This window comes from Parasteatoda tepidariorum, chromosome 1 (genome assembly GCF_043381705.1).
Source record: "Parasteatoda tepidariorum isolate YZ-2023 chromosome 1, CAS_Ptep_4.0, whole genome shotgun sequence".
Classification (NCBI taxonomy): Eukaryota; Metazoa; Arthropoda; class Arachnida; order Araneae; family Theridiidae; genus Parasteatoda; species Parasteatoda tepidariorum.
The window spans coordinates 58,671,924-58,684,317 of record NC_092204.1 but is presented as its reverse complement, the minus strand read 5'-3'; the positions used below and the strand labels follow the sequence as shown (position 1 = coordinate 58,684,317).

The window sequence follows — 12,394 nt, the reverse complement described above, 5'->3', positions numbered from 1 at the left end:
TTTGAAAACTTTAAAATTATAATATATTGTCCGCTATATGCCATAAATTAAAGAAAACAGTAGGTTTTTGACGGTTTTTACCACTGTCATGTCCAAAACCAGTTTTTGACGGCAAAAACCCAACCCTGGTTGATGGTAAGCATTATCTAAGACAAATAGCTGTAAACAAATGAATTCTATGAAAGGCCAACCCCAATAATAAGATCAGCAAAAATTAGGCAAGTATATTTCTTGATGTCCAATATATACATTGCTGCTGTTGATAAAATGTATAATCAACTTCTACAGCTAAAACTCTTAATAGTCTATTTTTATGTTCTGGGTGCATCCATTGTAAGCACAACTTTAAAGTTGCTTTAAATTCTCTCATGCGAACTGGTTTTTCAGCTGTACGCAATCTGGAGTGCACACTTAACCTTGAATCCAAGGTACATACTAATTATTATGTATGCTATTATCATCATCGTATTTCTAAACCTATCAAGTGTGTCGACTTTATTTAAACAACGCTTATAAATTACAGACCTATCCTCTACAGAAAGACTACTTGCTGCTGTAATATTAAATAAATAAAGGTCCTAAATTCAGGCATGTCAAACATAAATTCCAAATGTTACCAGTTCATTAGTCATTTATACCCAGGAAAATCTGATAAAGTTTTTTCTATCATATTTCATTTAAACAAAACTATAAAATTATATTTTAACTAAATATTATACCTTTTAGGTAAAGAAAAGTAGAATCAGGAATACATCTATCAAGTTATTTTAAATATAACCTTTAGCATTTATGAATGAAAAATCGCATAAATAGAATTATTTTCAAATAAGAAAATTGTGTGCTTGTTGTAATAAAGTATAAAAAACAAAAACTTTCCGACAAGGAATATGGTCTTATGAATATCAGTTAGCAAAAAAAAATAAGTTAAAATTTTTTTTTCCCAAATTTAACCTACAGTAGCTTCAAAGGAACTTTAAATTATCTTGTGAAGAAATATAATTTATAAAAACTAGAATAGAGTTTGACATGCCTGTTTTAGTTAAGCCAGAAAATAAAAGTTTTTACAAAGAAACACTATTATTTATGGAAGAGGAAAAATTTAATGTCTTGAATAGGGTTTGAAAATTTCCATTTGATACATAAATGAGACAGTGTAATACAATTTTACATCACATTACCTTAAAAAAAAATAATACAGAACTTTGTTAGGAGGGTGAAAAAGTTTTTCTGAGTCGAAATTTTGTTAAGATAAAATACTCCATGTCATTTAAATAGTTTTAATTGATTTTTATTTGAAAAAAACTCACAGCAAAAATAATTTCATAGTTGCATGTCCTTTTAATCAATTGTATGCACCGAAAATAATTTATTTATAACAAAACAAGCTTCAGAACAAAATTTTGAAAGAGTATAAATTTTAATTTAGGATGAAAATGATTTATTTTCCTGTTAATTAAAGCTTATATAATTTATGAAGTTCACAAACTTTGTGACGAACAACAGAAAAGTACCAAATAAAACTTCTTCACCAACCCCAAAATAAAGCAACACATTAGTAGGTAAGTATCTTATCCTTTTATGAAAGAACTCTGAATATAATAAAAACATGAACATAATAAAAACATCAACAGAGTTTCAGACAAACTTAAGCATGTTGTAAATAATATTCTTTCTCATTGGATAATTTTGAAAGAAAATATGACAATTCAAGCAGTAAAATATAATACAAGGATATCATTTTACTTGAGAATTTTTTCACTGTAATTTACCAGTGTTGATGCTGAATATTGTGCAATTACTGTTCTTAATTTAATTTTTTGAATATTTGTCAAAAATGTTCTCAGAACATATGCTTGAGTTCTCAAATTTAAGCGAGATATTTACACATATAGGATGATTTTAGGAAATTTTTTGTTTATTTATTGATATGAATAAATTTAACAATACATTTAAAATGTACTGGTTATTTATAGGATTTTGAAACATATAAGTCTCTAGCAAAAATTTAGCTTTTTCTTCCAAGCCATGTTTTCTGGGGAAAAAAATATTTTCCTGAAACTATTTTTGATTTCACAAGCGAAAAAATAAATAATTAGCTGTGAGGGCAAAAGCTGGATGAATTCTTAGTGAAGTACAAGACCATCATATTTATATGCATGTGTTTTAAGCAATCTTATATAATTCCTATTTCCTATTAAACTTTAATGCCTCAAATATAAATTGAATTTGGCGATAGCAAGTTCTTGGGAGTATGAAATTTTTTTGGAAATAGACTTGGATACTTATGAAATAAAAATAAAATTGAAAAACTCTTGTAATTTTTAACAGTTTTAATACCTAAATATTGTATGAAACAAACTGATATTATTTGTATTTTTTATACGAAAATATAAAGTTAGCTTTCAAGTTCCTCACTAACAAACTACTGGTTTACAATCCTTTTTTAATGAAAAAAAAAAAGTAGTTTTAAACTAATTATGTTTGAGCAAATAATTTATTATAATGAACTACTGGTATCACATTTTTAAAATTGTTTGCTTAATTTGTTTAATGCTTGATTTTAATAAGATATGATGCAAAATACTTTTTATAAAATAAAATAAAAGTTTCTGTTTTTTTTTCCTGTAATATAAGAAGGCAACCATAATGATTTATCAAACTCTGAATCAAATGGTTCTATTTTCTGCTTTTTCTTCAAGAAACATTTTCTGATATATATATACAATCAAAAGGTAATAAATTTATAGGTTGCAAATTCAAAATAAAAACTTTAACAGGAAAAAAATAATAAAAAGTATCTTAGAATTAGTGTTGCAAATAGGAGAAAAAAATCTGAGAATAAACCAGTTTTTTTTGGGGGGGGGATTATGAAAATTTCCTAAACAAAGGAATTTTGAGGACTTCTTAAAAAGTTATTTTTTATACTTATTTTAAAGTATTCTACTGCGAGTTTTTGTTGCTCTTAAATGCAAAAGAAGTATATAGATATTGCTAATTTCAACCGCTGTAATATCGCATGTGGACCGAAATATAACATAATTAAATATATCGTGTTTTTCTTGTATTTCGTTACGAGTGCAATAATGAATATTAAAATTATTTGCTTTTTTACTAATAGATAATTTAAGCAGATTTCTGACATAAAAACGGTTAGGCCTATTTCTTTAATTGAAAATCTTTTCTTAAAAGGTTTCAGAATAAGATTTAAAAAATTTTCCTCTTTTACATTTTTTATTCATTTTATTTAACCCAGAAGATTCTTAATTTCATAAAATACTTGATATAAGATTGCATGTTGAATGGTTAAAAAATTTTTCTTTATTTCTAATTTATCCTAAAATTGACCTCTGTTTATAAATGCAGGTTAATTTTAGTATGTTTTCAACTAAATAGAAACACATGTTGATTTAATTTCTTTTTTTTAAATGCGCAGAGTATATTTTTAAAAAAAATAAGCAGTGAGAATTTATCTTTACGTAATTAGAAATCTTTTTTTTTTTTTAACCCTATTGAGAGCATAAAAGATTTCTTCTCGAAAATTCGCAATCTTTCCAAAAGTTCATTCCTCAAAAATCCCTAGTTTATTCCCCAAAATTCCTAGGTTTTTCCAAAGCTGTTTAGAATTGTATTCCAAACGGGATATCATCTGTTGATGCAAAATCAATTTTAGGCAAAAATTGCAACTGATTATTTTTAGGAAATGGTTTGTTATCACATCGAAGATCAGACCAGCATAAGCTTTGACGTGACTCACTGGGAAAACTCCTCAATGGCGATATGTGTACAGTTCTTACGGAAGACATATTGTTTGTTTGGAGAGATATACGCATTCCAGCTTCAAATCCATGCACAGGAGAATTGAAAACTGCCTTGTTAGGCTTTGGATAAGGACTTGGAGGAAGTGGTATATGTCTTGGACTATCAATGAACCTTTGTAGATCATGAGTAATATAAGGTTCAGGGTTTGAATTCGAATGGTGTCCAAAATCTACTGGATTGCTGTATGGAGAACAATGGGCCTCCACAGCTTTCATATTACTGTGCTGGTTTTCATCAAGTTTTTTCCATTGTCGAATATGGTTATGGCGTTCCCTACTTTCTATTCTTTTTAAATAAGAATGATGAGATTCTTGAAACTTGTTGCTTCTTCTCTTTCGACATCTTCTGCTTCTCTTAGACTTTTGAGGAGTAAAGATAATTTCTGCTCTCTTTCTGTTGTTCTGTCTCTGTTCGTCATTTGTACATTTTTCACAAACATCAGGCATGATTGTAACAGATGAAACCTAAAAATAATTCGAAAACAAGTATAAAATTACTGTTACAAAAAAATAAAGAAATAATGAACATATGATCGATAAGAGGCCAATGGACGACATAGAATAGAGGCCAATAGGCAGATCAAAAAATTGCCAATTTTGAACATTAATAAAAATGGGATTTTTCCTTGTCTTACAGAAATATGTAACAATATTTATTCTTATAATGAAACATGTCTAAATATAGATGTCTATATCCTTTGCATTGTATGCAAACAATTCACTTGCAGAATATTACAAGACTAAACTTTTGCATGAAGCTAGAAGAGGGTCCACCAATGTGCTTCGCAAAGCTTTTTTCATTTTTAAATAAACCTTTTATGTAAAATTTTCAAAAAGTTTCCATGAAATTAACGTTTTAGCCATATTTTCTAATTTAAACAATGACCAATTTCAATTGAAGAAATTTTTTGTCCCTCTTCTGTATCTTAAGGGTCGGTCGTTCTCGCAAAAAGGTGATTTTTTTTTTTGGCCCTTAGGAATAAATATTAGGAAGTGCAGCAGATTTCTCAATATTTTTCTTGGTGTGTTTTAGTTAAGCTCTAACTAATCAATCATATGCATTTACACAGAACGAATTTTATGTATATATATATATATAGTTTTTTAATAAAATTGACTTTAAAATCTGCTCTGTGGACGTCCCTACGTCTCTGACACAAAATAATTTTTAGTGGCTGTCAAACAATTTAAATGTTCTTTTAAGGGTTTTTGTACTGTTAACTAGTTAAATGTTTATAGTAGCTTCTTATTTAATATTTTAAAAAATAGTTTTACTTTTATAAAAAAAATGACTAGTAAACTTTCCATAAAAAACGAAGTCTCCCAAGAATGAATGAATCAGTCTTCATTGACATTTTAAACCTAGAATGTCTTCTCTGTTGACTATTATATCTCCTCCATTGACAAGACAGAATTTAAAATATTTGAAATCTTATAAATAAATAAAAAAATAAGACAGAAAACTCTACTATTATTATACGGACATAAAACAAAAATATATAAAGAAATTTATGTCATTTTTATAACTTTTTTACTTGATTTAAGAAAAAATTTTAGTCTATTTATACCTTTTTCACTGATAAAAACCCTTGAATAGGTACATTATTTATTTAGTGTAAGAATAATCATAGACGCTTAGAGAAAAAATAGAATGGATTAGACAATTATTCATGTTGAATAAACTTACATAGCACCACCAAATTTTTAAGATACTATACCCTCTGCAGTGGATGCCTTTTTCTTTCTTTTTTTCCTTTATTTGATAGAAAGGAGTGCTTGTCATTCTATAGAGCTTTCACAGATTTTTTTCCTCAAAAAAATTTAAGCGATAAAATTTGTGATTTGCAACTTATTCCTAAACATTTACCAGTTTTCAGACTTTAAGAAATTTCTTTTATTTTTGATTAAATTATCTTCGCTCGTGAACATAACAGTTGAGTTAAATCTGTTTCAGAACAACTGAAATCAATATCATGCCCGTAAAACATATATATTTACCTTTTTTGGCTTATATGTTTCCTCCTCATCAGAAATTGAAACAGGATTTTCTTGTGATCCTTCAGATTTAAACCTAAAATAATTTTATTTGAGAGTCATGAAATTTGTAATTAATTAAGTTAAGAAAATTTGTAAGTAATTTAATTAATGTTAACTTTTTTCTTCTAAGTAGAGGAAAGCTGCCTAATTTGCAACAGCTTTTAAATATACTGGGCTTTAGCAATGCTTATATAAGTTCTACTAAGAATCATTACATTCTAAAGAGAGTTATTATTTAAAAAAAATATATACTATATATATTTTTATATTATTTTGTGACAAATATTAAACTAATAGAGTAGCATGCGCTAATTACCAGTTAATAAAGATTTTATGTATGTATCAGAGTAATGCAATCAAAAGAGAATTATGACATAATTCAAACGTTTTACTGCATCAGCAATAGAGAATAAAACTATTCTTCAATGGTTCTGTTATCAATGGAGGTAACACTTTTTAATTTGCAAATAATATGGTATTTTCGTAATGGTTGTGAACTTTTAAACGTTATTTATGTCTTTCAGTAGAAATTTTATTCATCTTTTACAAATACCCTTAAGATAATTTCAATAACAGCTATAAACATTATCATTAAGAAAAAAAGCTAGTTTTATGCAGGGTTTGTTGATTTAAATCAAATGATTTTTTTATATATATTGATTTAAAAGGTTAAAAAAACAGTATTCTAAATTAATTATACTTTTATTAAATTATTACACTGTAATTTCAAATCACAGAATGAAAATGTCTATGTTATTAAATTAAATAACGCAGAATTAGAATTGTGCTGCCTCTTTTATCAATAGGTATTTTTTTTCTCATAATATGTTCACAGTATCTTTGACATTATCAAATTTTCTATAAAGAAATTTTGTAAAAAAAAAAATTCCTATGAGTATATAGATTTTTTTTAAAAAAATTTATAACTTATCTATTTTGATCTAGAATTAAAAATGAATATTTCAATATAGAACTATATAGATTAAATATTTATAAACGCAATCTGTTACATTTATTTTGACATTTTAAAAATCAAGAGGGAAAAAAAGAAATTGCAATTTTAAATTAAAATTATGGTTTGCTAATTGAAACTTTGTCTTAATAGTTAAAGTATTCTTGAAATTCTCTATTTCATCTAGTTTTTAAATTTCTATCATGCATTTGTTTCAAAATGGTTGCTATGCATTCAAAGCTAAGTGTTATAATGAAAAATTGTTTTAGGTAGTTAGAGCTTCTAAAATATCGTCGTACTATAGTTTTATTATTAATTTAATTTTGATTGATTTATGATTAAAGAACTTTATAAATGATTAAAGTTCCTGCAGTGTATTTGAATAAAAATAAAAAAATTCCGATTTAAATAAATAAAAAAAATCGTTTTTTTTAAAGAAATCCAAAAAAAATTACGAACCCTGTTTTTGTGAAAATCAAAAGAGTTTTTGATCAATCTTATTAAAATTTCAGAAAGTACTTATGCATTACATTGATTGAACTGGTACAAATACGCAAAAAGTTACGAAAAGTCGAAAGTTACTGATTTATTTCACAAATTTTTATCCAGATATAAAAATCTCGCTAAATTGACGGTGTTTCAGAAGAAAAAAAATATTTTATTTTATAACCGGTGTTGAATCGCTGACCCGATTCTGCGTTTACGACTATCAATGTTTGCGTTACATGAAATGGAAAACCGCAAAAACCTCCCAAGGCTAACACCACGCCAAAGAAATTTTAACCCAGAATCTATTTACCATTAAGGATATTATATGTCAACACTGTGGTCGGTGCGAGCAGAATTTATATGAACCAGCCACTGCTGGGATTCTAACTTAAGTCAACTATATTGGGAGACTCTTGAAAATATAATTTTATTTTATATCAGGCGTTGAAGGGCCGACCTAATTTTAAATTAACAACTATCAATGTTCAACTCTATTAAATTTTGAACCCTATCCAGAAAACAAGGAAACTCCTGAATCAAGCATTGGGAGAAACCAGCCTTCGTAGAGAACTTTTTGATGAAACAAACCTATATTAGCATTCTATTAAGAGGAAAAAACCCTCAGTTATCCTGACGGCAAAAGGACTAACCCATAATTTGTCTACCACTTTGGATAATTTATGTCAGCAGTGTGGTCGGTGAGAGCCGGATGCAGAATTCACATCGACCAGCCATCGCTGGGATTTGAACCTGGGTCCACTTCATAGGGAGCCACCTTCAGATTTAGTCCGCTAGAAAACAGAAACGATTTCACGAAAATAAAGGTATTACTCGGTTTTAACCCCTCTTTCCGTACATACTTTAAAATTAAAGATTTGTCAGTCAAAGGCACTCAATATGTAGCTTTTATTTATCTATTTACAAGGAAAAAGATCTTTGGTGAACACACATAATGTACTTCTTTTATAGAATGCTACAAGCGGATTTTGATACGCAACCAGAAAAATCTCGTTTTAAACTACAGAATTGATTATAAAACAGATTACCTATGAGGTAGAGAGACATTCCATGCGATACTAATGTGAGTTAATAGCAAGTTAGTAACATATCGAACAGCTTCAGGATACCAATGAATCCCATCAGGAGTCCTCCTATGAATTTGGAGTTTAAGGTGGTAATGAGAATCCACAACATCGAATCCATGATCAACAACTACCTATAAAACATTTGTTCTTTTAACTTCAGCACAATACATAAAAATATAAAATATTAACAATGAAATAAATTAACCATTTTTTGAAAAATCTAAATTTGTCTAAATTAGTGAGTACAGTAACAGATAACTAGTCAAATTTTCATTTTGCAACTTAGCTAAGTTAACTGTAAACCGAGCTTCTTCATAAAGGCTTCATCTTTGCTCTGAATGCAAACAAAGCGTCACTTTAGTCGATACATACTTTTGTCCACAGACTAGTGAAAAGTGCACCATGAATTTATGGACACATTGCATTACTATAATTTTACGTACTCGTACAAATATCTAAATACACCTATCATACTGAGCATTTTATTATTTATGCCAAAATTATTCTGTACTAAATTACTTATAAAATTGTATTTACTATATAAAACATGCATATCATGCACAATTTATTTTTATTTGTTTTGAAAAAATCATGAAAACGGACAAAGGTAAAAGGATTTTGAAAAATCTTACACCAGTTAAACACCAGTTGTTAGTTTATTTTTGAAAATCAAAGATCATATCCCCAAAAGTTTCACACCCAAAGATAAATGGCTCAACTACCGAAAAATTTGTATTATTAAATTCATTATTTAAACCAATAAGAGTCGCTTTTAAAATATCAAAATCACCCATTTTCATAATAAGATTTAATCAATGTTTTTAAACTGTGTATTTAAATCGAGCTTAATGCAATGCAATGCACTGAATTCGCAATGCTGGATAGTCTCCAATTAGTAGTTCGAAAACTGAAAATATTCAATATAAATTGGAAATTTTTCTAAATAATAGAAAAGGAAACTTCACAAACATTTCTAGCATAATGATTAGCTTCCACAACATGAAAGCGTATAGAATATTTCAAAAATTCAATTTCTTTCACTAGGAAACCTCCAGTTGGATCACATGCAATGGGTGGAGCTGTAACCCAAATAACTAAACAATCAGGAATCCGTTCTTTCAAGTCTTTCATCAGACGAATCAAATTCTTTTTGTAAAGTTCAACGCCATTTGGTCCCCATCTATAAATATAATACATTTCGTTATTATTTTCAAAACATTTTGTTATTGCTGACACTTAAATAGTGACAGCAGGACAAAATTTACTACTAGATTTATTTCACACTAATTTGTAGTACTGTGACATATCACTAAGTTGTTGTAGTTTTAGTTTCATTTACGTCGCACTAGAGCTGCACAATGGGCTATTGGCGACGGTCTGGGAAGCATCCCTGAGGATGATCCGAAGACATGCCATCACAATTTTGACCCTCTGCAGAGGAGATAGCACCCCCGCTTCGGTAGCCCAACGACCTGCACGCGAAGTCGAGCACTTTAACGAGGACCAACAACAGTTTAACGAGGACCAATACCGCACACCCTCGGTCCCTACGCAATTGGAAATTTTTCTTCTGTTTACTGAATATTTTATTTAATTTGAAATGACACAAAATTTTCAGTTGATGAAAACAAACGAATAAAGCTTTTCGGTATTATTGGGGACGTCCCGTTAAGATATATATATATAATAATTAAAAATTGCATAGATCATCATGCCCTTTTCCAACGAAGGCAATGGAAAGAAGCGTGTCCGTCTGTGTATTATTGAAACTGTGAATGTGCAAATTATCGACCTTGTTTTCAATTTAATTTTTTTAAAGACTCAATCTTAATGGTTTTTTGGGGCTGGCCCCAAAAATATACTAATTAGCTAATATCGATGATATGCAAGTTACGAAATCAAACACTAAAACGTACTTTTTAAATAGTCTTTTTTTAAACTGAGTGTAGTGAGCAAAATATAGGTACATGCAAACAAAGAAATATGGTCCCAATAGTTTGGTCAGGTGAACGGGTCGAAAATTCAGACCTTTCAATGTTTTCTTGTTGCGTATTTCGCCATATCTAGAGAATTTTTTAAGCGAGTGGAAAAATTTTTGCACACAATCATAGAATTTGTTTATCCAAATATAATTCGACGCAAAAAAATTTTTAATAATGAAATTATTATTCCGTTAAAAATATTTTGAATTGTATGGCAAACACATTTTTACGTCCTTTTAAAAAATGTAATTAAAAATGTAAAATTTGAAGGAAATTAGTCGAAGAGTTCCTGAGATATCTTATTTTAAAAAAGTAAAAATCAGATCATTTAAGATTCGATTTCTCATTAAATATTGGGACGATTTCGCTCAAATTTTCTCATATAAAATACATTCTTTAATATTATTTACCTTTTCAATTTAAAAATTCTTCTACAATTGTTAAATAAAAAGATAAAAAACATTTTTCCGGATTGCGATTACCCCCCCCCTCCCCATATTTTTTAAGCCAGGAATGAAAACCCATTGAAATAAAATCATGCTTATTCAAAAAAATATATACATTTCGTAATTTAAAATATCGTCTGCACTAACTGATTGGTCACCCTGTGGAACCATTAAAATTTAGTCATAGTAAGTGAAAATTCGATCATTAGGATCAGAAGTTTTTCTGGGTAAAACGTTATTTATTTTCACTGTATTAAATAAAATTTGTCACGAGTTACCTAAATACAATTTTTTTCTTTCTAGAACGTGCGTGCATTACAAGCTGTACCTTTTAATAAACAGAAAATATTAGCTCCAAAATTTTTTATGAAAACTCTTGCCCACGGGTGCTTAAGAGGATTCCAGACTTATGATGCTCAAATATATTACTCTTTGAGTCAAATAAGAAATTGCAATTTATTTTAAAAAAGAATAAATAAACAAAATCATCAGTTATTTACGTTTATTAATAAACTTTACCTTGTCACATCCCATAGGCAACTATTGATTATCAAAACATCTGGCACTTTCTGTGGATCTTTTGACAAATCTTTGACAATGCGATAAACATAATTATCATAGACTCGAGTTAAGAAATAAAAAGAAAGCATCGTGTCAACATAATATCCTTTTCTTTCTTCTCTGTACTTCCTGAAATTATATTTTGGACCACCGGACACCAATTCATCACCAAAACAAGACAATTCACCCTACAAAATGTTTTTAAAAAAGAATATAACAATCCAAATTAACTTTATTAATAATTATTAATTTCAATGAAATTTAAGGATTTTATGGAATACGCTGTTTCCATAAGATCCCTAAATTTTACAAAGGTAAGCAACAATTTCGGCTCTAAATTACTTGCATATAAAAGAATAATCATAAGTCGTTATTCTTTAGTAAATGCTCTATCAAATCGTCTGGCAATATATATATCTATCCTTTATAACAGAGGTGTCAAACTCAATTTTGCAGAGGGCCATATATTAAATTTAAAATGTGTAGGTGGGCCAGATTCAAATAAAAAAAATGTACAGAAAAATATTATAACATTTTATTTATCTAATTATATGGTATATAATATATATATGGTATATTTATCTAATTATATGGTATATTAAATACTGTCCGATTGAAGATTCATCAACTCCATTTGCAAATGAACTGGTGTCTGTGAAGCTTCAAAATTGAATGGATTGTTGAAAATTGGGAATTCCGTTTTATTCATTTTGTGGAAGTCTTCAAAACGATTGTTGAATTCCGTGATCAGATTTTGCAGAAGTTGAGAATACTTTTGGTTCACTGTGCCAAATGATTTTAAATGAGGGAAATGATCCAAAGTTTGATTTTTTACCTGATTTTCCCACAGCCTCAACTTTGTTTCAAAGGCTTGAATACATAAATACATTTGAGTGACAATCAGATTTTTACCCTGTAACTTTACATTCAAACCAGTCAAGTGTTAATTCATATCTACCAAAAAGACACAATCAATCCACCAGTCATTGTCATAATCAATTGGGTTGCCTTTTTCTTACATGAA

General features: G+C 28.5%; 1 protein-coding gene across 3 annotated transcripts in view; it reads right to left on the bottom strand.

Moving 5' to 3' along the window:
* Nucleotides 1-1,077: 1,077 nt before the first annotated feature.
* The window catches only part of LOC107446475 (PC-esterase domain-containing protein 1B), a 21,035-nt gene continuing 9,718 nt past the window's right edge, over nt 1,078-12,394 (bottom strand). For all 3 annotated transcript variants that reach the window (XM_071180800.1, XM_016061145.3, XM_016061147.4), the window contains exons 4-8: nt 11,329-11,558; nt 9,351-9,561; nt 8,343-8,512; nt 5,817-5,889; nt 1,078-4,283 (exon numbers count right to left, since the gene is read on the bottom strand). In XM_071180800.1, coding sequence (XP_071036901.1) covers nt 3,618-4,283; nt 5,817-5,889; nt 8,343-8,512; nt 9,351-9,561; nt 11,329-11,558 — 1,350 coding nt within the window. In that variant the 3' untranslated portion in view covers nt 1,078-3,617. The remainder of the gene's footprint in view (nt 4,284-5,816; nt 5,890-8,342; nt 8,513-9,350; nt 9,562-11,328; nt 11,559-12,394) is intronic.